This window comes from Hyla sarda, chromosome 8 (assembly GCF_029499605.1).
Source record: "Hyla sarda isolate aHylSar1 chromosome 8, aHylSar1.hap1, whole genome shotgun sequence".
NCBI classification, from domain to species: Eukaryota; Metazoa; Chordata; class Amphibia; order Anura; family Hylidae; genus Hyla; species Hyla sarda.
In genome coordinates this window covers 185,648,898-185,674,282 of record NC_079196.1, presented here as the reverse complement: position 1 = coordinate 185,674,282, position 25,385 = coordinate 185,648,898, and the positions used below count along the sequence as shown (strand labels likewise).

At 43.0% G+C, this 25,385-nt stretch overlaps 1 protein-coding gene across 1 annotated transcript in view; it reads right to left on the bottom strand.

The window, feature by feature from the left end:
* TECPR1 (tectonin beta-propeller repeat containing 1) overlaps window positions 1–25,385 on the bottom strand; it is a 118,792-nt gene that overhangs the window by 79,597 nt on the left and 13,810 nt on the right. Inside the window, 12 exon segments of the mRNA XM_056536469.1 lie at window positions 730–885; window positions 2,367–2,512; window positions 2,814–3,241; window positions 5,611–5,756; window positions 8,198–8,299; window positions 12,468–12,568; window positions 14,746–14,920; window positions 19,624–19,749; window positions 22,859–22,981; window positions 25,058–25,072; window positions 25,074–25,102; window positions 25,105–25,240. Of these exon segments, the coding sequence (XP_056392444.1) occupies window positions 730–885; window positions 2,367–2,512; window positions 2,814–3,241; window positions 5,611–5,756; window positions 8,198–8,299; window positions 12,468–12,568; window positions 14,746–14,920; window positions 19,624–19,749; window positions 22,859–22,981; window positions 25,058–25,072; window positions 25,074–25,102; window positions 25,105–25,240 (1,683 nt within the window).

Here is a 25,385-nt window from a genome sequence, read left to right as displayed (position 1 = left end):
GGGGTAAATCAGTACCAGGAAAGGGCATCATTTTCATTTCTGCTACAAATACTTCTCAATGTATGTTTATGTATAAGATACACTTTAAAAGACTGCAACCAAGTGCACAGTGCAGCAGAATCCCATCAAAACCAATGGGACTCTGCTGCAGCGGAATTTTCGAGTGGAATATTCCAGCGGAAGTCTGCTCAGAAATTTTGCTGTGTGAACATAGCCTGATGTGAACCTACCAATTAAGTCAGACATAGGCTAGCTTTTGGACTACATTTTTTGTTTTGGACTACATTTCTCATGATGCTCTTACAGCCAAAATGCTGCCAAAGCATCATGGGAGATGTAGTCCAAAACATCTGCAGTGCCAAAGGTTGCCTATGCCTGACTTAAGTTATATTGCGCTCACTGAGCAGAAAATAACAAAGACAAACACACTGTTTCCAATGGTCTGTCCCTTATGGTGGGGTGTAAGGTAGGATTGAACAACCTGCACTGAAAGCAGGCAGTGGGGCCAGAAAAGGATCGCCCTGCTGCTGCCCACTTGCTGATGATTGGCAGATTCATCACTATGAACAGTTATAGGGACTCAGTCAGACCCTCACACACTTTTACTGTGGATAGGCAATTCGTGTAAATCTTATACTCCTATCATAACATATGAATTATCATATATGTTTACATCCTGATTCACTACTTCTACATTACTGAAACAAAAATTATATTGAAACTACATACCTTTTTCTCCTCATAGTGAGTGTAGTAAATAAAGAGAATGCTGTCTATGGAGCCATCATTTGCTGTCACCTGCTCAAGGGCCACCCGAACATCAATCCACTTGTATGGTTTCCAGTCTCTCCACCACTGCAAAGTGCCTGTTTTTACCCAAACAGACTGGATAAAAGGTGAGGAAAAAAGTTACTATAATTCAGAAATGGAAGAATTAAAAAAATGAAAGAAAGCTGCTAGTTCTTGTGTTCGTAAATGATTACGTACTATTGGTAGTGACAGCAATATGGACATTTAAAGGGAATCTGTCAGCTCTAGAACATGCTCAATGCTCAAGTGTCAAAGAGGCTCTGCCAGCTGCAGCATGCATGCCTCCTCCCTCCCCCACCCCTCGCTGCCTTGATGGACTCATGTGCACTGTTCAGCACTGGAACAGAATCTCTTTAAACAATCAATCAAGGCAGGGAAGGGTGGGAGAGAAAGAAGGAGTGTATCCTGCAGTTCAGCACTGTTCTAGAACAAATTACCTTTAAAACCTTGGAACAAAAGTAAGGGGCACGCCCTCAGGGAAAATCTGAAATCCTGTCAAAGCAGAAAGTAATTAGAAAACATTTGTATGGCTGCAAGTAAGACTAGATTTTGTCTGTAGTGTTCACTGCAGGAGGGTTGTATATGTGGTAATGGGGTGTGATGAGGGCAGATTTTGTTATCCTAGGGGCAGATTGGATTAAACCCTTCTATTCGTGACACCAGGGCGTAGTTTATCCTCAATACCACCTGAAGGTATACCGCTATATCCTGGGCTAGGCACGGGGGCAATAATGACTTCGATGCCAAGTTATGGATAGCTTTACTGAGGGTAGAAAGTTGGTAAAGTCTATACAGTTCAGCCAGGGCCCAAAGAGGTGACCAGTGACTCAGAGACCTTAAGGGCTTGCTGGGACTTGTAGTAGATATGGTCAAATTAATGCAGGCCACGTTGACTTGGCAAATCATGACAGTGACTGACTTGACTGATAATACTGAGACTGTGGTTACTTGTAGCTGCAGACTGGACTTGAGGCCTCCAATGACTCTGGACACTCTCTAGGACTAGACTTGACCTCAGCAAAGACTTGTAAGGAAAGAGAGAGCTAGCTCCACCCAGGGCTTATATGGGGAGACTAGCAGGGAGCCCATAGGTCACCCCTGGGATCACCTGGTGACTGGCACCTCGTGGGTAACAATCACGACAAATCACATGGTAAACAGTCTTAAAGTGACAACGCTTCCTGAACACATTACATGGTATAATACATTAGAAACATATTTACATGGGAGGACAGATGCAAGGGGGAGGGGACAATGCAGGGAAGCTGCCCGACAGGGCAGCAAGGGTACGGGCCAACACCTCCCGAACTGGGCCACCACCTATAGCTAGATGCACCCTCCCTTGGTAAAGCCATTTGTTTACCTGGAGTCTCGGGAGTCAACCCCATATGAAAAATGAAAGTCTTTCATAGAACAATCCCTCTAAAGAAAAGAAAACCTGCAGTCCAGTCAGATAGAGACTAGTTAGTGAATAGTTAATGGTTTATTGTATGTTTCTTTTCTTTTTTTTTCCTCTAGAAAACATTCTAGGTTATTCATAATAGACTGTTAAGTACCTGATCTACGGCGGGTTCATAGTGTTTGAAACTGTCCAGTTCTCTCTTGGTGCGTTCACTGAGCTGGTCAAATATCTGTTTCCTCCAAACTGCTGTATTTGCCGGGGTGATAGACAATGACATTGACTGCATACTGGCTGTCAAACCTGAAGCACATAGCAAGAAATCATATAGTGGTGTATGAAGCTAGTGCCCCACAGCGACAAAGGGTCACGGAAAATTGCAATCTCAATGTTTACCTATTGGTGGAGAAATCTTGGAACAAATACAGGAATTCTCACATGGATTACACACTAGTTGCCCCCAAACCTAATCTGGCATATTGAAACAGTGAGGTTTGCTAGGTGCGATTTTACGAGGCCTCACAGATGACCCAAGTTGCAATGATGTCTGAGCCTAATAACTATAATATGCTTTAGATTACAAATAAGAATAATAAGCTAATACCTGCTTGTTGTGTAAACCATTTAAGATTGCTGTGAGAGTCCACAAGACAACTTCCTCCAGAAACCCACGTCCATAAGGGATATAGATCTCTTCCAAAAGAATCTTCAGTTCCTTCGGGGAAGGTCTCAAATACGGAGAGGTTGGCAGTGTCATCTGTAGGTTGGAGTGCATTGATGCGAGCCTCAACCAGATCAATGCTGCTCCACTGGGGAGCTCTGGTCATCTTGGAGTGTGCAGGAACTTCATCACAACTGGCACTAGCTTCTTCTTGGGGGTCCAAAGGAACATCTGCACTGACGATTGCCTTGACGTCTAATGTATTGGAAGCCAACTCTTGTAATTGTGATTGTTCGGCTTCTGAATCTACATCAGACTGAATGACTGAATCCGTGTGACCCTTCACTTCATCTCCAAAGAAGCAGCCAGCACTAAAAGGAATAAAACAGAGAAATGCAGTCACATATTAATATCCATGAGCTGCATTCTACATTTTACTAATGGGCAATGTCCAAAACTGTTTAAAAGGGTTGAATACTTAAATCCACTCCTTCCTTGCATCCTGATCTCTTCTGTAGATAACTCCATAGTACATACAGAGTGCCAAGGCCCCAATGCAGCTCATATTTAAAGGGGTACTCCACCCCTAGACATCTTATCCCCTATCCAAAGGATAGGGGATAAGATGTCTGATCACGGGGGTCCCACCTGTTACTGCTCCGGAAGCGCTGGAGGGTCTGGGTCCCGACCACTGGAATGGAAGATCGTGACGTCACGACCCCACCCCTGTGTGACATCATGCCCCGCCCCCTCAATGCAAGTCTATGGGAGGGGGCGTGACGGCCGTCACGCCCCCTCCCATAGACTTGCATTGAGGGGGTGGGGCGTGACGTCACACGGGGACGGAGTCGTGACGTGACGATCTTCCGTTCCAGTGGTCGGGACACAGACCCTCCAGCGCTTCCGGAGCAGTAACAGGTGGGTGCCGAATGCTATATTGCGGGGGTCCCCAGCGGCGGGACCCCCGTGATCAGACATCTTATCCCCTATCCTTTGGATAGGGGATAAGATGTCTATGGGTGGAGTACGCCTTTAAGAGAGAACAATGTGTACACTTGGACTATAAAGACTGGTACACTTTTATTTGCTGAAATCTTAAAGGGTTATCTCAGATTTAAAAGTTAACCCCTATTCACAGGGTATAGGGATATCAAGCTGATCTGACTTCTAGGACCCCCACTTATTATCTGAATGGAGGTCCATTGTCCCCAAAGTGAATGGAGTGTCAATGTTGATGCTCAGGTTCTGCTTTATTCACTGTCTATTGGACTTCCCAGTTTAGCGCTTGGCAATGTTTGGAAGTTCCATAAAGAGTAAATGGAGAGGTGGCCAAGCATGCAAACTGCAGTTGTATTTACTTGACCTCTGTTCTTGTGATCAGTTGGGGGTCCCAACGGGTTGAATCCCCACCTTGTATTACCAATCAACATGCCGGTAAGTTAATCTGCCAGCCCGTATGAAAACGTTTTTATTGCACTTGAAATAAATGAAGATTATTTGCAAAGTACTTTCGGTGAGTGCCATCTATTTTTTTAAACTAATACCTGTAAGCGTACCTCTAATATTTTTAAGACAATAAAAAAGAGGAGTTGGGGGGCTCACACTAATAATTTAAATAAAATATATGCCGAGGTTTCTGCGTTACACGTAACCCCACATGTAGAAAGTGAATACAATGAAAGTAAAAAGAGTTGCAGACCTCAAGGTTCCACATTTATATAGTAAGTTTATACCTTGAGGTCTGCAACTCTTTTTACTTTCATTGTTTTTAAGACAAATTGTGCAGCACCGTGATCATTTTTCTAAATTACATTCATTTTGATTTCAGCGCCTAAATGCCTTAACACAGTGGTCTTCAACCTGCGGACCTCCAGATGTTGCAAAACTACAACTCCCAGCATGCCTGGACAGCCGTTGGCTGTCCAGGCATGCTGGGAGTTGTAGTTTTGCAACATCTGGAGGTCCGCAGGTTGAAGACCACTGCCTTAACAGAAGCACTGTTCTCCCTGTCACTTCTAGCTACACAATGTGAATGCATACCACTTGTCTCCAGCACAGGCTATTTAGGCGATGAATTCTAAATTAAAGGGGTTATCCAGGAAAAAACTTTTTTTTATATATATATATATATCAACTGGCTCCAGAAAGTTAAACAGATTTGTAAATTACTTCTATAAAAAAATCTTAATCCTTTCAGTACTTATGAGCTTCTGAAGTTAAGGTTGTTCTTTTCTGTCTAAGTGCTCTCTGATGACACGTGTCTCGGGAACCACCCAGTTTAGAAGAGGTTTGCTATGGGGATTTGCTTCTAAACTGGGCAGTTCCCGAGACATGTGTCATCAGAGAGCACTTAGACAGAAAAGAACAACCTTAACTTCAGAAGCTCATAAGTACTGAAAGGATTAAGATTTTTTAATAGAAGTAATGTACAAATCTGTTTGACTTTCTGGGCTATTCAACAGAACTCCTGAACCTTGTGCACATAATACAGTTATTATTTAGAGCCCTGTGCTCTATTTTACTTGATTTCTCTGTATTTGTACCAGAAAACAGTAAGAGGTTCTTAAAGGAGAACTCCGACGGGAGGTTTTTTTTTTCCACTGAAGGTAAGTACATGTTTATTTTTTTATATCCCACATGGCCATAGTTAGAAAAAAAAAACAAGGGAGCAAGGAGCTCTGACATTTGTACCACACAAAGACTTTACTCTTTTTGTTCTATGCACTCGACTTGTTGTTACCTGTTGATGCTGGAGACACTTCCAGAGTTTGACCTGTCACTTTCTCTGGGAACCAAAATGGCTTTCCACATTTTCCCACTGAGCTCACTTGGGGTAACACCTTGCCGAAAATATACTGCTCTGTCTTCATATCCAATAGCCCAGACCTGAATAAGATACAAATTACATATACAATGCATGCTTTGCTGCACCAAGTTTCACAATCATATTCAGTTCCTTAAAGGGTAGCTCCCACCATCCTATTTTTTTTCCTGTCCCTGCCTATTGCCAATCTATCCCTAACCCCTTCCCTGCTTTTAATTTTTATTTTTACTATATTAAAAATGCTTTTTGTGTGCCTGGCAGTGTGCTCACTACCAGGCAGACTTCCCCAGCAGGCACCACGTCACTGATGCCTGCTGGGGGGGACTTCCGCCCTTAGTTCATCTACACAGGGTGCCTCCAGCTGTTTCATCACTACAACTCCCAGCTTGCCCTGACATCAATTGGCTGTCGGGGCATGCTGGGAGTTGTAGTATTGAAACAGCTGGAGGCACCCTGTGTAGATAAACTATTAGTTACATGCGGCGCTAGTATGCGGCGCTACTTTGTAATGACGTCAGTCATTTTGCCCAAAAATCTACGGTGAAACGGAAAAAAAAATCATTGTGCGACAAAATTGAAAAAAAAACGCAGTTTTGTAACTTTTGGGGGCTTCCGTTTCTACGTAGTAAATTTTTCGGTAAAAATGACACCTTATCTTTATTCTGTAGGTCCATACGATTAAAATGATGCCCTACTTATATAGGTTTGATTTTGTCGGACTTCTGGAAAAAATCATAACTACATGCAGAAAAATTAATACGTTTAAAATTGTCATCTTCTGACCCCTATAACTTTTTTATTTTTCCGTGTATGGGGCGTTATGAGGGCTCATTTTTTGCGCCGTGATCTGAAGTTTTTAACGGTACCATTTTTGCATTGATAGGACTTATTGATCGATGCACTAATGCACTATTTTGGACTTTGGAATCTTTTTGCGCGCACGCCATTGACCGAGCGGTTTAATTAATGATATATTTTTATAATTCGGACATTTCCGCACGCGGTGATACCATATATGTTTATTTTTATTTACACTGTGTTTTTTTATTGGAAAAGGGGGGTGATTCAAACTTTTAATAGGGGAGGAGTTAAATGATCTTTATTCACTTTTTTTTTCACTTTTTTTTTGCAGTGTTATAGGTCCCATAGGGACCTATAACACTGCACACACTGATATTTATCATTGATCACTGGTTTCTCATAAGAAACCAGTGATCAACGATTCTGCCGCATGACTGCTCATGCCTGGATCTCAGGCACTGAGCAATCATTCGGCGATTGGACAGCGAGGAGGCAGGTAGGGGCCCTCCCGCTGTCCTGTCAGCTGTTCGGGATGGCGCGATTAGCAGCGGCTATCCCGAACAGCCCGACTGAGCTAGCCAGCAACTTTCACTTTCACTTTTAGCTGCGCGCTATTAGAGGCGGGTCCCGGCTTCACTATGACGCCGGGCCCGCCGTGATATGACGCGGGGTTACTGTGTAACCCCGCGTTATATCAGGAGAGCAGGACCAAGGGCGTACCTGTACACCCTTGGTCCTTAAGGGGTTAAAGGGGTTATCCAGGAAAAAACTTTTTTATATATATATATATATATATATATATATATATATATATATATATATCTCAACTGGCTCCAGAAAGTTTTAAACAGATTTGTAAATTACTTCTATTAAAAAATCTTAATCCTTTCAGTACTTATGAGCTTCTGAAGTTAAGGTTGTTCTTTTCTGTCTAAATGACACTTCTTATGACACGTTTCTTGGGAAACGCCCAGTTTAGAAGCAAATCCCCATAGCAAACTTCTTCTAAACTAGGCGTTTCCCGAGACACGTGTCATCAGAAAGCACTTAGACAGAAAAGAACAAACTTAACTTCAGAAGCTCATAAGTACTGAAAGGATTAAGATTTTTTAATAGAGGTAATTTACAAATCTGTTTAACTTTCTGGAGCCAGTTGATATATAAAAAAAAGTTTTTTCCTGGAATACCCCATTAAAGGGGTAGTCCAGTGGTGAAAAACTTATCCCCTATCCTAAGGATAGGGGATAAGTTTGAGATCGCGGGGGGTCCGACCGCTGGGGCCCCCTGCGATCTCTCTGTACGGGGCCCCGGCTCTCCGCCGAGATAGCGGGTGTCGACCCCCGCACGAGGCGGCGGCCGACACGCCCCCTCAATACATCTCTATGGCAGAGCCGGAGATTGCCGAAGGCAGCGCTTCGGCTCTGCCATAGAGTTGTATTGAGGGGGCGTGTCGGCCGCCGCCTCGTGCGGAGGTCGACACGCCCCCTTCCAGCGGGCTGTCGGGGCTCCGTACAGGAGATCGCGGGGGGCCCCAGCGGTCGGACCCCCCGCGATCTGCAACTTATCCCCTATCCTTAGGATAGGGGATAAGTTGCTCACCACTGAATCACCACTGGACTACTCCTTTAATTCGCTTAGCACACTGTCTTTATTCTAGCTGCTTCCATTCAATATTTACTGCACATTTTAGTTGATACATTACCTGATCATTAAGTCCAACACTCAGCATCGCTAGTTCTCCCACCATTTCAATCCAGCTAGTACCACATGGGTTGTGTGAGTTCACTCCTCTTCTAAACCACACCTAGATACAAGACAAAGCAGAACTCATAAGAAGAACAACACATACTAGATGCAGAATTTAACCTTAAGCAGGTGACTATTAAAGAGGCTCTAAGATTTTAGTGCCTAGATATACTGTGAAATTATGGCTGCAGGGACAATGTAGCTCAGGCAATGCTATCCATATGATTACCCACTGCCGTGATATCAGATTGCAATGATAAAATGAGAAAATTAATGAAACTATGTATTGGTGACCATACAATAGCCATACATGCTGCACATCTCATTATGTACTGGCCACAGTATAAGCCATAACGTATGATGGGAGCAACTTTGGGACTCCTATTTAGAATGGTATCCCATGTTGATGTAAAAGAGGTAGTCCTGTTTTGTGCCATGGTATTGGGTCTTGACCTAGGATTCAGCAAATGCACTAGGGAAGGATTTGCCCTATAGACACATGCTGTATTTAAAGGGTACCTTTAATCAAAAAAACTTTTGATATATTATAGATTAATGTATGCAGAATAATTTTCCAATAGCATGTTATTAAAAAAAATATGCTTCTTTCTATTTAATTTTGCACTTCAAAAAAATGACCACTAGGGGTCTCCCTACCAGTCCTTTTTTATAGATTTCAGACTCATGCAGGAGTCCTAAATCTCAGACTGCAGCCAGGACACAGACAAGCAAAGCACTGCTCCCTGGCAGTTAGCAGTGCTGAGTTTGTCTGTGTTCCGGCTGCAGTTTGAGATTTAGGACTCCAGCATGAGTCTGAAATCTATAGAAAAGGACTGGTAGGGAGACCCCTAGTGGTCATTTTTCAAAGTGGAAAATGAAATAGAAAGAAGCATATTTTTTAATAACATGCTATTGGAAATGTATTCTCCATACATTAATCTATAATATATCAAAAGTTTTTTTGATGAAAGGTACCGTTTAAACAAAGCAACATGACAATCACAATTAATATAAAAATAGCTGTCCACAGCAACTTCAATTGTCCGTTTGTTTTTTTTATTAAGAATCTATGATGCATGCTATTTTAATCTACACCTATCCATCCCGAATGTGTTATTTTAATCTGCACCTACCTGTCCTATTTATATGTGTCACATCAATTGCAGTAAGTTTTTCAGTATCTCTTTTATATAGAGCAAACCAAACACTATATGTATGGGTCTTTTAAAGAGGATCTGTCAGTTGATTATGTTGTATTATGTTTGGACAACAAACTACAGGCACAAGCTGTACTCTTGGAAGCCAAAAAAGTTTGCATCATTTAGGGAATACATAAGACTGATAGTTGTGCATCTGTTGTATTTAAGAGGGGACACCTCCTTCACCCTGATGGCTGTGACTGACAAAGTGTTATACATGCCTGTATACAGGGCAGCCAGTCAGAGAGGGAAGGGATTTGGGGTGGAGCACTCCCATAATTATTAGTCTGCTGCATTCTGTGCTTCTATAATCCAAAAAGCATAAATGTTTATGCCGCAGGAGTATAGACCTGTAGCCTTAATATGTTGCCCATAGCCAGTGACAGCAATCCTGAGATAACACACATTAGGGCAGTGGTCTTCAACCTGCGGACCTCCAGATGTTGCAAAACTACAACTCCCAGCATGCCCGGACAGCCATCGGCTGTCTGGGCATGCTGGGAGTTGTAGTTTTGCAACATCTGGAGGTCCGCAGGTTGAAGACCACTGCATTAGGATATGTTCATATGTAGCAGATACGCTGCAGATTTCACCCAAACAAATCTGCAGTGTTGTAGTTAGCATATTTTGAGTTGCTACATAAAATGGGTTTGATTCTGAGGATTTTGCTTCAGATTTAAAGGGGCATTCCGCCCCTGGCATCTTATCCCCTATCCAAAGGATAGGGGATAAGATGTTAGATCGCCGCGGTCCCGCTGCTGGGGACCCCGGGGATCGCCGCTCCGGCACCCCGCCATCATTACTGCACAGAGCGAGTTCGCTCTGTGCGTAATGACGGGCGATACAGGGGCCGGAGCAGTGTGACGTCATGGCTCCGCCCCTCATGACATCACGGCCCGTCCCCTTAATGCAAGTCTATGGCAGGGGGTGTGACGACTGCCACGCCCCCTTCCCATAGACTTGTATTGACGGGGGCGGGCCGTGATGTCACGAGGGGCGGAGCCGTGACGTAACGATGCTCCGGCCCCTGTATTGCCCGTCACTACGTGCAGAGCGATCTCGCTCTGCGCAGTAATGATAGCGGGGTGCCGCAGCGGCGATCCCCGGGGTCCCCAGCAGCGGGACCATGGCGATCTGACATCTTATCCCCTATCCTTTGGATAGGGGATAAGATGTCTAGGGGTGGAATACCCCTTTAACACTGTGTCCAATGATTGAAAGAAGAATATATTTAACCCCTTAAGGACTCAGCCCATTTGGACCTTAAGGACTTTACGCTTTCGTTTTTTCCTCCTCCCCTTCAAAAAATCATAACTCTTTCATATTTTCATCCACAGACTAGTATGAGGGCTTGTTTTTTGCGCGAATAGTTGTCCGTTGTAATGCCAATTTTGCAAATTTTGGAAGGATTTGTTTTCACGCCGTACAATTTATGGTAAAAAGGACATGTGTTTATTATTCTCTGGGTCAATACGATTAAAATGATACCCATGATAACATACTTTTCTATTACTGTTGCGCTTAAAAAAAATCGTAAACTTTTAAACCAAATTAGTACATTTAAAATCCCCCTATTTTGAAGACCTATAACTTTTTCATTTTTCCGTATAAGCGGTGGTATGAAGGCTAATTTTTTGCACCGTGATCTGTACTTTTTATTAATACCATATTTGCTTATACAAAACTTTTATTAAATTTTTTATTAATTTTTTTGGGAATAAAATGTTATAAAAAAGCAGCTATTTTGGACTTTTTTTTTTACGTTCACGCCGTTCACCGTACGGGATCATTTAAATTTTATTTTAATAGTTTGGATATTTACTTTTTGGGGGTAAAATAGGGAAAATGGGACAATTTACGTTTTTATTGGGGGAGTGATTTTTTCACATTTTTATTACTTTATTTTTTTTACTCTTATTTTTACACTCTTATAGTCCGCATAGGGGACTATTTATAGCAACCATTCGACTGGTAATCCTGTTCAGTGCTGTGTATAGGACATAGCACTGATCAGGGTTATCGGTCATCTTCTGCTCTGGTCTGCGTGAAGGCAGATCAGAGCAGAAGACTCCCGGAAGACAGCGGAGGCAGGTGAGGGGACCTCCGTCTGCCGTGCAGGATGATCGGATCGTCGCAGCAACGCTGCGGGCGATTCAATCATCCTGTTAAGTGACCGCAATGCTGCAGATGCCGTGATCTGTATTGATCACTGCATCTGAGGGGTTAATGGCGGACATCCATGGGATCGTGGGTGTCCGCCATTACCGGCTGGTCCCTGGCTGCGATCCACAGCCGGGACCTGCCGCGCATGATGCCGGCATCGCTCCGATGCCTGCGGTTATGCTCAGGACGTAAATGTACGTCCTGGTGCGTTAAGTACCACATCACCAGGACGTACATTTACGTCCTGCGTCGTTAAAGGGGTACTCCGGTGAAAAACTTTTTTTTATTTTTATTTTTTTAAATCAACTGGTGCCAGAAAGTTAAACAGATTTGTAAATTACTTCTATTAAAAATCTTAATCCTTCCTGTACTTATTAGCTGCTGAATACTACAGTGGAAATTCTTTTCCATTTGAAACACAGAGCTGTCTGCTGACATCATGAACACAGTGCTCTCTGCTGACATCTCTGTCCATTTTAGGAACTGCCCAGAACAGCATTTGTTAGCTATGGGGATTTCCTTTCACTCTGGACAGTTCCTAAAATGGACAGAGATGTCAGCAGAGAGCACTGTGTTCATGATGTCAGCAGACAGCTCTGTGTTTCAAATGGAAAAGAATTTCCACTGTAGTATTCAGCAGCTAATAAGTACTGGAAGGATTAAGATTTTTTAATAGAAGTAATTTACAAATCTGTTTAACTTTCTGGTACCAGTTGATTTAAAAAAATAAATAAATAAAATAAAAGTTTTTCACCGGAGTAGCCCTTTAATATTAAAACTTGTTCATTATAAGCTGCAGCTGGGTGAAATGGGCAGTATTTGCGCTACTTGTGTACATACCCGTTCAATCACTGTATGACTTACCTTGCGTTCCCTAGTCACAGCCCAAACCACATGAACACCAACGGACACGTGCATAATGCCATCTTCAGATGTGGGCGCTTCCACAACATCCCAGGAAGTGCCTGTCATGAGAAAGACGTCATACATTAGATCATAGACTTTCACCAAGACGTGAAGAAAAGTCATGTGTCAGCGCAGAGTAAACAAACTATTTCCACAGCTCCTGCATGTGAAGCGGAGTCAGATTCATGCTGAAAAATATGTCTATATGTCTTCAGTGTTACATACAGAATTTCTGCTTTGTACACACAAATCATGGCAAACAAATTACTGACAGTAGCAAAACAAGGATTAGGAAATGTTAAGCACATGATGAAAGTGACACATGCAGCCCTTATAACAGAGATTACTGGAAAATGCCTTTATTATTATACCAGTAAGGGCCTATTCACACGGTGGAATTCCCGAGCAGAATCCAGAAAAAAAATTCAGCTCGGAAATTCTGTTGCAGTAGCTTCCATTATTCTTAATGGGATTCTGCTGCACCGTGCACACTGCTAAACATCTGCCGCGGAAATAAAAATTCTAGACTCTGCCGAAAGAATAAACATGTTCATTCCATCTGCAGAATGGTCCTAGCGCTGACTAGTTCTGCCGTCACCTGTTAGGCACAGAATGGAAACACCTAAAGCAGGTTTTCCGCTGCGTATTTGAAAGTGGGCGGGCTCTTCTCGGCTGTCCACAGCAGATTTTCCATGGCGGAATGTACACTGCGGAAAATCCGCCGCAGGCCCCATTGAAGTCAGTAGGGACTGTGGCGGATTTTCCGCAGCGTAAATTCCGCCGCGGAAAATCTGCTGCGGACAGCCGAGAAGAGCCCGCCCACTTTCAAATACGCAGCGGAAAACCCACTAAAAAATCCGCCCGTGTGAACATACCCAAAGAGGGGTCCACTTGCTAGGATGTCCATATGAATGAATAGATTTAACCCAATCATAACATATACATATATACATATTACACTCTTATTTACCACTATTTTTGCAATCTTTTGAAAATCTTGCAAAATTATTAAAATGGTTATTATTTTTTTTAAACTAAATGTGTTTCTAAAATGTCATGGTATGCTAGTAATGCTCTATTCTCTCCTATCAACAGTGGAGCGTTGCAATGTGGTTACAAAGAACAACAGAACATTACTAGACCAAGCTTGGAGATAGAGGTGGCTGAAGCAACCTAAGAATGTCAGATCCTCATCTACTAAGGGAACATTCACATCACGATTTTACCATCCTACTTCTTCTCACGATTTTTAACTTTGAAATCGTACAAATCTCTATGCCAAGTCGTATCCATTGACTTCCATTTATTAATGATAGACAACAAATGCATCAGTTTTGATCCGCATCCGTGGTTGACCACGATTTTTCATCCAGATTCAAAATCGGATGCAAATTGTATCCGATTTTTTTATTATTGAAGTCTATGTAAATCGCATGGAATCGTGTGACTGTGCGATTCTATCAGATTAATCGCACACGATTTTTTTGTATGCATGAGCAGTAGACTTCAAAACACATACACTTCAAATATATAAAACTTTATTGCCATTGGCATACATATTATTTTAAAAACAGGATCAGATTTTTATTGAAAATCGGATGGAATTTTCATCTGTACGATTTTCGGATACGATTTTAAAATCTGATAGCAAAGAAATTTTTACATACGATTGTATACGATTTTTTGCAATCCGATTTTGTCCGATTTTATGGTCCGATAATCAGATGGTTAAATCGTGATGTGAACCTAGCCTAACAAGGCTATTTTATGTTGATCAAGATGTGAGCTCATATTTACATGAACTATAATGCCTTGATGTACGCTAGTTATGTTAGCTAGTTATACAAGAGCCAGCAGCAGTACAGGATAGCTCCAGTATTACTGCACATGTTAGGAAGCCATCCTATTCACTCCTATTGAGCAGGTGGCCGGGACAGGCGCTAATGCACATGCTACATGCTCTCCTAATGCATACTCCCAAGAAGCTGCCAGAAAAGAACCGGGAGCATCGGTTTACACATGACTCACGCTGCAGCACCGTATGTAGAGTAACTATGTAATCGATCTGATTTATACAGCCTCATCCACTGCTGCCATGTTGTATGGAGGGAGATTCTTCTACACATGCATCCTTCACATAAGGGCAATGGAAGTAAAGTTAATTTACCAACGAAAGATGTGTCTACGGCAGGTCATGAGCAGCTGCTATAGAGAATATGACATGGTAAAATTTTACCTTTAGGATTATTCCTGCAGATCCCTCTCCTTACAATGACCTGTCCTTCCCATAGAGCGGCCCATAAGAGGTCATCAGGGCCGCAGCTTATCTGTATGACCTCACTAGGTGTTTCTATTTCTGACCAAGATGATCCTTCAGGATTGTCATGGCAGACATCTTCTCTGTACCAAACCTTAGGGGGAAAACAAAGAATAAAAATGGACATTTAAAAAGGTATTAAATATAAACATAGGGGGTTTACAATTTCAGCAACTGAAGGTTTGTCTTTGAACAGAATGCAGAAAAATAGCGACTCACCCGTCTTCGTCTTCACATGTTGACTTTATTGAAGCCTACTCACATAAATGGTTACAGGAGAGGGACAGTAAGGGGGGGGGTTCAGCAGGCAATGGTAGCCGTGTCCCTCCCTTATGGTGAGGGTGGGTAATTGGTGTGTCTGCTCATGCAGCCTTGTCCATTAGTCATCTCTAGTCCATGACTCATGGACAAGCTTGAAGCTGCTGCAGGACTGGTTAGTGTCCCAGTAGATATGGGGACCCCTAGTGGTGGGATTTTCAGGATCTGTTTTCTTTATTAAAAATTCAAAAAATTTGAAACAACCATATTACAAAATGTCTTTTATTTTCATCAGTAACAATACGTCATAAGTTTTTGAATCTGACAACTGCCATTTAACAAACAAGTTATTACAAAAATGCAAAAATAAATAAATAATAATTTTCATTGTCTAGTTCCAGGTGATAAAAATAATTCCTAATTGTTCAGCAATGGTGCCCTATCCTGCTGCTCAGCAATTGCCAGTCTCGGTCTCGACACAAGAAGTGCCCTTCCAGCCAATTCTTGCCCACAGCAGTGACTTACCTCAGAGAGTGATTGGCTGAACAGGCACTTCCTCGTGTCAAGACTGAGACCAGGAATTGCAAAGCAGCGAGACAGGGTCCTACGAAAACAGCAAGGAATCACAGCAGGTAAGTTCACATATGTTCAGCCAAGTGAATCGACGAACAACCCCTTTAATATCCCCGTAGGGCGGCTTTGCCTGTAACCAGCAGCTTTGCATGATGACAAGACATATTTCGGAAACAACTTAACAGATGTTTCATTAACATGATTGTTCAGTGACCGTAGACAATGGGGGAAATTTATCAAAACCTGTCCAGAGGAAAAGTTGCTGAGTTGCCCATAGCAACCAATCAGATCACTTCTTTCATTTTTCACAGGTCTTTTCAAAAATGAAAGAAGTGATCTGATTGGTTGCTATGGGAAACTCAGCAACTTTCCTTCTGGACAGGTTTTGATAAATCTCCCCCAATATTTAGTATTTGATACAATCATATTTACTGTGTTAACTGATGGTCATGGGTTGACAGGCTCTACAGTGTATGGATACAAAACTGAGATATTTATTAGCTCTATCTTATCACCAGTTACTATCAATAAAACCTCCCTCTTTTCCCCCAGCTCAGGGTAAGAAGCATGCTTTGCCCCTGACCTGCTAAAATGCACCCAAAAAGCACACCCTCATGAGGTACTAGAGTAAATCTGTGTTTTTTTCTCCTTACCTTCTAATAGCCATAAGTCTTTACATTTTCTAGCTACAAACCCATATGATGGTTTGTTTTTTTGCCTCATCAATGACATCACTTATTTTACCACAAAATCTACGTCTAAACCCAGCAAAATTAAAACCTTTTGCCCCATGCAATTTATCAAATTTTGCGGAGTTTAATTTCTACGCAGTGCACCTTTCGGCAAAATGACATTATCGTTATTCTGTAGGTCAGGACGTTACAGCTATATGCAGTTTCATTAACATCATATTTTAATAGTTAGGACATTTCTGCATGGGTCAATACCAAATATGTTTATGTTTATATATATATATATTTTTTTTTTACATTTTATTTATTTAAAAACTGGGGAAAGGTCGCAATTTAAACTTTAAAGGGGTTCTCCCTTGTTTATACAGTTTTTTGTTATTATGTTTGTGTGTTATGTGTGCATAAGTATGTGTTTTTTTTTGTGTGTTGTGATTATGTATATATGTATTTTCTTACCTTTTGTGAAGATCCGGAAGCTGGCCCCTTTTTCTTCCAGCGGCTTGCTGTGTACCTTGGCCTCCGCCATGTTGTGTTTGGTAAGTGGGATGTCGGGGGGGGGGGGGGGGGTGTTCTTGCTTCTTTCCTTCCTATCTTCTGACGTCCGAGGCAAATCTTTTCTTCCTGTTTCTTCCGTGGCTCAGCAACGAATCTGCGGCCTCTTCCGGCTCATGCGCAGGTAGTTTTTTTTACCAATAAAGTTTTTTTTGTCTAATTGACAAACTGTCTGCGCTTGCGCGAGGCTACGCTATTAGCGTAAACCTAACGTACACTACGTTGTTAGCATAGCACTTGGGTACTCGCGGAAGCGCAGACAGTTTGTCAATTAGACAAAAAAAACTTTATTGGTAAAAAAAAAATAATAATACCTGCGCATGCGCCGGAAGAGGCCGCAGATTCGTCGCTGAGCCACGGAAGAAACAGGAAGAAAAGATTCGCCTCGACATCAGAAGATAGAAAGGAAAGCAGCAAGAACACACCCCCCGATATCCCACTTACCACACCCCCCGATATCCCACTTACCGAGGTACACAGCAAGCCGCTGGAAGAAAAAGGGGCCAGCTTCCGAATCTTCACAAAAGGTAAGAAAATATATATATACAGAATCACAACACACATAAAAAAACACATACTTATACACACATAACACACAAACATAATAACAAAAAACAGTATAAACAAGGGAGAACCCCTTTAATTAGGGAAGTGGCTTATTACATTAATATACATTTGTCACTATATTCTTTAGTCCTATTACATCACACTTATCGGTGTTCTCCTTATACAGGCTGAATGCACAGTAGAAGCATCAACTGGACGGCATGTAGGCAGGTAGAGACCCTCTGCCCATGACCAGCTTTAAAGCATGCTCAGTTCACGAGTTTGCTTTAAAGTCCCTTAACAGACCTGCAATGTACATTTACATTGCCAGAAAGTTAAAACAGATTTGTAAATTACTTTTATATAAAAATCTTAATCCTTCCAGTATCAGCTGCTGTATAATCCACAGGATTTTTTTTTCTTTTTGAATTTCCCTTCTGTCTGACCACAGTGCTCTCTGCTGACACCTCTGTCCATTTTAGGAACTGTCAAGGATTTGTAACTGCAGATTAGAAGCTGTGCTCAGTCATTTAGTTTACATTGAAATCTGCAGAAAATCCTGTGCATCAAATCCTGCGCATAAAATCTGCGTACATGTGAATGTACCCTCAAGGGGTTTTAATTGATTATTAATGGCAACTCCATTTTTGCAGGTAAACAGTTTTACCTGCAAAAAACACACAGACATTCACAACTTAAAACCACATGATGGCATGGTATTCAGGGGCACGCCACACCTTGGCGTAAGAGATGCTACATGTGTCCCACCACTATATTAAACTGGTAACAAGAGCAGAAGTTTTATAGTAGTGAAACACTGTAATCTGCTAAACTGCAACATAGAGATGATCTTGGAGATGTGAAACATATGAATAAAGGTGGCACGTACTAGGGATCGACCGATTATCGGTATGGCCGATATCATCGGCCGATAATCACGATTTTGGGCATTATCGGTATCGGCAATTATCTTGCCGATAAGCCGATAATGCCCCCCGCACCTTGGCCGCCCCCGCCGCACCGCGACCGCGGGTGCGGTGCGGCAGCGGTCGCGGTGGTGGGGGGAGTGGTGGCGTTGATAGGTCTCAGGACCCCCGTACAGGCAGGGGGAGAGTAGCGGGTGGCGGCGGCCTATGGCACCGCAAAAGCCACTGCAGTGCATTGATTTAAAGCGCCCGCTTTAAATCAATGATCTGCAGCGGTGTCACGGGGGGATAAATAGCCGATAACTTATACCGGAATATCGGTATAAGTTATCGACTATTGGCCCTAACCTTCACCGATTATCGGTATCGGCCCTAAAAAAAACGATATTGGTCGATCCCTAGCACGTACATACATAGACACTAGAAAGAGGGGGCATAGCTGTCAAATGATTCCTTACAGACAGTGAGCCCCTATATATACAAACTCACTTGAAGAAAAATTGGCTTTAACACCTACAGCAGCCAAAGTTTTGCTTTTATTTTCTTTACTGGTTACAATGGCCTGTGGACTATGACATAAGGGTACAGCTGAATGGGTTGTAAATGATGAAGATTTTCTGCATGGAATGCCTGCGCAGAAGATCCACAGCATTTACAGTCCCAGCAAAGTGGATGAGATTTTGAAAATCACAACCGAAAGTTGTTAAAAAAAACACCTGCAGTCCAAATTTTAAATTCATGTCATGTTAAAGGAGATACAGCAGGAACAAAAACTTAAGGATCCTAAAGATCCCCAGGATCTTCTGTAACGGGCCCCGAATCTCTCCAGGAATGGGGCGTGTCCACAGGATAGGGGATAAGTTATAGATTGCAGGGGTCCATCCCCCGCGTTCTCCTGTATAGGCCCTTGCTCTCCCTAGGAACAGAGTGCGTTGACCCCTGCAGAATCTACAACTTATAGGGGATAAGTTTTTGTTCATGACACTTCTCCTTTAACTTTTATGTCAGTACAACTGTGAATTTATTGTGGAAGATGCTGCAAATCTGCACCAAAACCCACACTATTTGGAGCGGATCTAAGGCTGTGGAAAGTCCATCTCATTTCTACAGCATGTGGCTTTCCCCTAAGGCCATATGTCACTGAGATGATGGTGATACATGAGCTCCAATAGGCTTTGTTGGCTGTTTTCCAGACCCTCCTGCTTGATAGTCTATGATAAAATACATAAATGTAAAAATAAAGCCGATACCTTCCCTTGCAAAGAAACGGTCCAAATAGAAAGCCGTCCCACAGGTTCATCTGTGATTTCCCATCCGCCAACTGATATGTCATTGAAAGGATCTGGTAGCTGATCTTTCTCAATGTGGGGGGGAATCTAAAACGGGAGAAAAACAATTATATAATTATATTGTCACAAAATTCATCACATTTCAACCCCTTAAGGACATAGATATATATATATATATATATATATATATATATTTGTTTTTTGCATTTTCGTTTATCCCTCGTCACCTTCAAAGAGCCATAACTCTTTCATATTTCCATCCACAAATTCAAATGAGGGCTTGTTTTTTTGTGTGACCAATGATATTAGTAATGTAATGTAATGACATCACTCATTTTTCCAAAATAATCTGTGGTAAATTTATATGTGTGGGGAAAATGCAAATGTTGAAGCGTTTTGATTTCACGCAGTACAAATTTTTTTTTAAATGACGTTTTCTTTATTCTGTGGGATAACATGATTAAAATTATATCCATGTTTATATACTTAACCATTATTGTACAGCTTAAAAAAACAACTTTTTTCCCCAAAATAATTATGTTTAAAATTGCTTTATTTTGACCACCTATAACTTTCTTATTTTTCTGTATATGGGGTGGTATGATTACTCATTTTTTGCACCACGATCTGTAGTTTTTTTTGTACCATTTATGTGCATATATGTGACTTTTTAATCGCTTTTTAATACATTTTTTGGAAGATGATGTGTACCTCTTGTTGGCAAAACTTTTTATATAATGTAGATAATACCATTATATGTTTATTTGTAATATACCGTACATTGGTTAAAAAATTTGTACATTTTGGGTGAAAAAATGCTGCCCCTGCAGCTATTGCCTGTGTGTCCCTGTGAGGAGTCCAAATACAGGAAGTGAGAGTAGGACAAGCAGGGCTCTGTGCAGGCTCCTGGCTTGTCAATCATCCTGATATTTGAGTCAGGAGCGTGTCATAGAGCCTCACTGCACAGAGCTTGTCTACAGAATACAGAGCCCTGCTTGTCCTCTGTACACTGAGGACAAGAAGGGCTCTGTACACTGAGGACAAGAAGGGCTCTGTGCACTGAGCCCTGCTTGTCCTCAGTGTACAGAGCCCTGCTTGTCCTCAGTGTACAGAGCCCTGCTTGTCCTCAGTGTACAGAGCCCTGCTTGTCCTGACTGCACAGAGCCCTGCTTGTCCTCAGTGTACAGAGCCCCGCTTGTCCTCAGTGTACAGAGCCCTGCTTGTCCTCAGTGTACAGAGTCCCGCTTGTCCTCAGTGTACAGAGCCCTGCTTGTCCTCAGTGTACAGAGCCCTGCTTGTCCTGACTGCACAGAGCCCTGCTTGTCCTCAGTGTACAGAGCCCCGCTTGTCCTCAGTGTACAGAGCCCCGCTTGTTCTCAGTGTACAGAGTCCCGCTTGTCCTCAGTGTACAGAGCCCTGCTTGTCCTGACTGCACAGAGCCCTGCTTGTCCTCAGTGTACAGAGCCCTGCTTGTCCTCAGTGCACAGAGCCCTGCTTGTCCTCAGTGCACAGAGCCCCGCTTGTCCTCAGTGCACAGAGCCCCGCTTGTCCTCAGTGCACAGAGCCCCGCTTGACCTCAGTGTACAGAGCCCCGCTTGACCTCAGTGTACAGAGCCCCGCTTGTCCTCAGTGTACAGAGCCCTGCTTGTCCTCAGTGTTCAGAGCCCTGCTTGTCCTCAGTGTTCAGAGCCCTGCTTGTCCTCAGTGGTCAGAGCCCTGCTTGTCCTCATTGTACAGATCCCTGCTTGTCCTCAGTGGTCAGAGCCCTGCTTGTCCTCATTGTACAGATCCCTGCTTGTCCTCAGTGTACAGAGCCCTGCTTGTCCTCAGTGTACAGAGCCCTGCTTGTCCTCAGTGCACAGAGCCCTGCTTGTCCTCAGTGCACAGAGCCCTGCTTGTCCTCAGTGCACAGAGCCCTGCTTGTCCTCAGTGCACAGAGCCCTGCTTGTCCTCAGTGCACAGAGCCCTGCTTGTCCTCAGTGCACAGAGCCCTGCTTGTCCTCAGTGGTCAGAGCCCTGCTTGTCCTCATTGTACAGATCCCTGCTTGTCCTCAGTGGTCAGAGCCCTGCTTGTCCTCATTGTACAGATCCCTGCTTGTCCTCAGTGTACAGAGCCCTGCTTGTCCTCAGTGTACAGAGCCCTGCTTGTCCTCAGTGCACAGAGCCCTGCTTGTCCTCAGTGCACAGAGCCCTGCTTGTCCTCAGTGCACAGAGCCCTGCTTGTCCTCAGTGCACAGAGCCCTGCTTGTCCTCAGTGCACAGAGCCCTGCTTGTCCTCAGTGCACAGAGCCCTGCTTGTCCTCAGTGCACAGAGCCCTGCTTTTCCTCAGTGCACAGAGCCCTGCTTGTCCTCAGTGCACAGAGCCCTGCTTGTCCTCAGTGCACAGAGCCCTGCTTGTCCTCAGTGCACAGAGCCCTGCTTGTCCTCAGTGCACAGAGCCCTGCTTGTCCTCAGTGCACAGAGCCCTGCTTGTCCTCAGTGCACAGAGCCCTGCTTGTCCTCAGTGTACAGAGCCCTGCTTGTCCCACCCATACGTCCTGTATTTGGTCTCCTAGAGCAGTGTTTCCCAACTAGGGTGCCTCCAGATGTTGCAAAACTACAACGCCCAGCATGCCTGGACAGCCAGGCATGCTGGGAGTTGTAGTTTTGCAACATCTGGAGGCACCCTGGTTGGGAAACACTGTCCTAGAGACACACAGGCAATAGTTGCAGGGACACGTCCGATGTCCTTAAGGGGTTAAAGGGATAGTCCGTTGGAAACATCTTATCCCCTATCCAAAGGATTGGGGATAAGATGTTAGATTGCGGGGGTCCCGCCGCTGGGGACCCCCGCGATCTCTGGGCCAGCAGCAGTGGCACCCGGAACACGGAAGCTTGCAGCTTCCGCGTTGGTGACGTCACACCACGCCCCCTCCATTCATGTCTATGGGAGGGGGTGTGACGTCTAGTACATAGCCGTCACGCCTCCTCCAATAAACGTAAATGGAGGGGGCTTGGTGGTTTGTATCGGCAGTCATCGGGCATGGAGCAGAGTTCGCTCCGTGCAACGAATGACAGGGGTGCCGCAGCGGAGATCGTGGGGGTCCCCAGCGGCAGGACCCCCACTATCTAACATCATATTCCCTATCCTTTGATGGGTAGAAGATGTTTCCAGCAGAATACCCCTTTAAACATCTCATGCAAAACAAAATGTACCTTTGCCCAGGTATTTCTAGATTTGTATCTTCTGTATCGGATCCATCTCCTGCGTCGCACACAAGAATTCCACTTCTTATCCTTCGTGTATGTTGCAGGGAAATCTAAAGAATATGTCCAGCCCTAAAAATAAAAAGTCGATAAGGAAACATGACTGGTAATTTGATATGGTAAGAAAATCATCCATAATTTAACATTAGGAAGGGTATAAAAGGTGATCCGCAAGGACTGGAAAAAGTTCTGTATGGTCCTCCACAGGCTGAAAGACATTATATGCTGTGTGGATAGAAGACTTTTCTTCTTCTCTATAGATTAGCAGGTCCTACAAAGGTTCTCTATAGACTAGTAGACCATTCAAGACTTTCCCTATAGACTAGAAAAATCTACAAGAGGTTCTCAATACTCTAGGAAACTTTACAGGAGATTCTCTATCTCTAACTAGCAAACCTTTCCATAGGTTCTGTTCACCTAACAAGTTCACTTTAGACTTTTACAGTAGGTTTTCTATAGACTAAAATACTTAACAAAAGGTTCTTGACAGCCTAGCAGACCAAAAAAGAAGTTCTCTATAAACTATCAGACATTAAAAAAGATCTTTGTAGACTAGTATCCCTTACAAAAGGTTCATGTGATCTGGAAGACCTTACAAGAGGTCCTCTATAGAAGACTTAAAGGGGTACTCCTGTGAAAATCTTTTTTTTTTGTTTTTTTTTAATCAACTGGTGCCAGAAAGTTAAACAGATTTGTAAATTACTTCTATTAAAAAATCTTGATCCTTCCTGTACCTATTAGCTGCTGAATACTACAGCGGAAATTCTTTTCTTTTTGAAACACAGAACTGTCTGCTGACATCATGAGCACAGTGCTCTCTGCTGACATCTCTGTCCATTGTACGAACTATCCAGAACAGCATATGTTTGCTATGGGGATTTCCTTTTACCCTGGACAGTTCCTAAAAATGGACAGAGATGTCAGCAGAGAGCACTGTGCTCGTGATTCAGCAGACAGCTCTGTGTTTCAAACGGAAAAGAATTTTCACTGTAGTATTCAGCAGCTAATAAGTACAGGAAGGATTAAGATTTTTTTATAGAAGTAATTTACAAATATGTTTAACTTTCTGGCACCAGTTGATTTAAAAAAAAAAAAAAAAAAGTTTTTCACCAGAGTACCCCTTTAAGAGGATCTCGCTACAGTCCAGCAGACCTGATAATAAATTGTCTACACTATAAGACATTAGAGCAGTGGTCTTCAACCTGCGAACCTCCAGATGTTGCAAAACCACAACTCCCAGCATGTGCGGACAGGCAACGGCTGTCCGAGCATGCTGGTAGTTGTAGTTTTGCAACATCTGGAGGTCCACAGGTTGAAGATCACTGCAAAAGAGTTTTATAAAAGTAACTAACAGTTTTACATTTCAGCCAACTGAGATAACAGCATTGCATCTTGTTTGTTCTGTATATGACATGCTTTGTTACAGTCATTTAAAGGGGTACTCCCATGGAAAACTTTTTTTTTTTAAATCAACTGGTGCCAGAAAGTTAAACAGATTTGTAAATCACTTCTATTAAAAAAAATCTTAATCCTTCCAGTACTTTTTAGGGGCTGTATACTAAAGAGAAATCCAAAAAAGAAATGCATTTCCTCTGATGTCATGACCACAGTGCTCTCTGCTGACCTCTGCTGTCCATTTTAGGAACTGTCCAGAGCAGGAGAAAATCCCCATAGCAAACATATGCTGCTCCGGACAGTTCCTAAAATGGACAGAGATGTCACCGGAGAGCACTGTGGTCATGACATAGAGAAATCCAAAAAAGAAATGCATTTCCTCTGATGTCATGACCACAGTCCTCTCTGCTGACCTCTGCTGTCCATTTTAGGAACTGTCCGGAGCAGCATATGTTTACTATGGGGATTTTCTTCTGCTCTGGACAGTTCCTAAAATGGACAGCAGAGGTCAGCAGAGAGCACTGTGGTCATGACATCAGAGGAAATACATTTCTTTTTTGGATTTCTCTTTAGTATACAGCCCCTAAAAAGTATTGGAAGGATTAAGATCTTTTAATAGAAGTGATTTACAATCTGTTTAACTTTCTGGCACCAGTTGATTTAAAAAAAAATAAAAAATAAAGTTTTCCATGGGAGTACCCCTTTAAGGGTACATTTCCCACACTACGATCCTATCCAGGTTTCGATACTTACTCCTTTTTCTGTGGGTTTCTCCTCCTATATTCTCATCCACATACAATCTGACTCCCACTCCCAGTGTGCGGAGGGCAGAATAAAGCTGTCTAGCGTTTGGTGTTTTAGACCAGTGACATCGCTCCATTGCCAGCGGTCACTGGGCAGGAGCCTCTCACAAAATCCATCCACCGGATTCCAACGCTGTGAACAGAACAAAGAGGCATGAATGAATCCTTTACAAGAGAGTAGGATGCATCTGCAGGGTGTAATGCCATCATGTAAGGGAAGACCATTTACACTTCCGAGGTTGTAAACAAAGTAAGGTTTAAACATAGATTTAAAATGT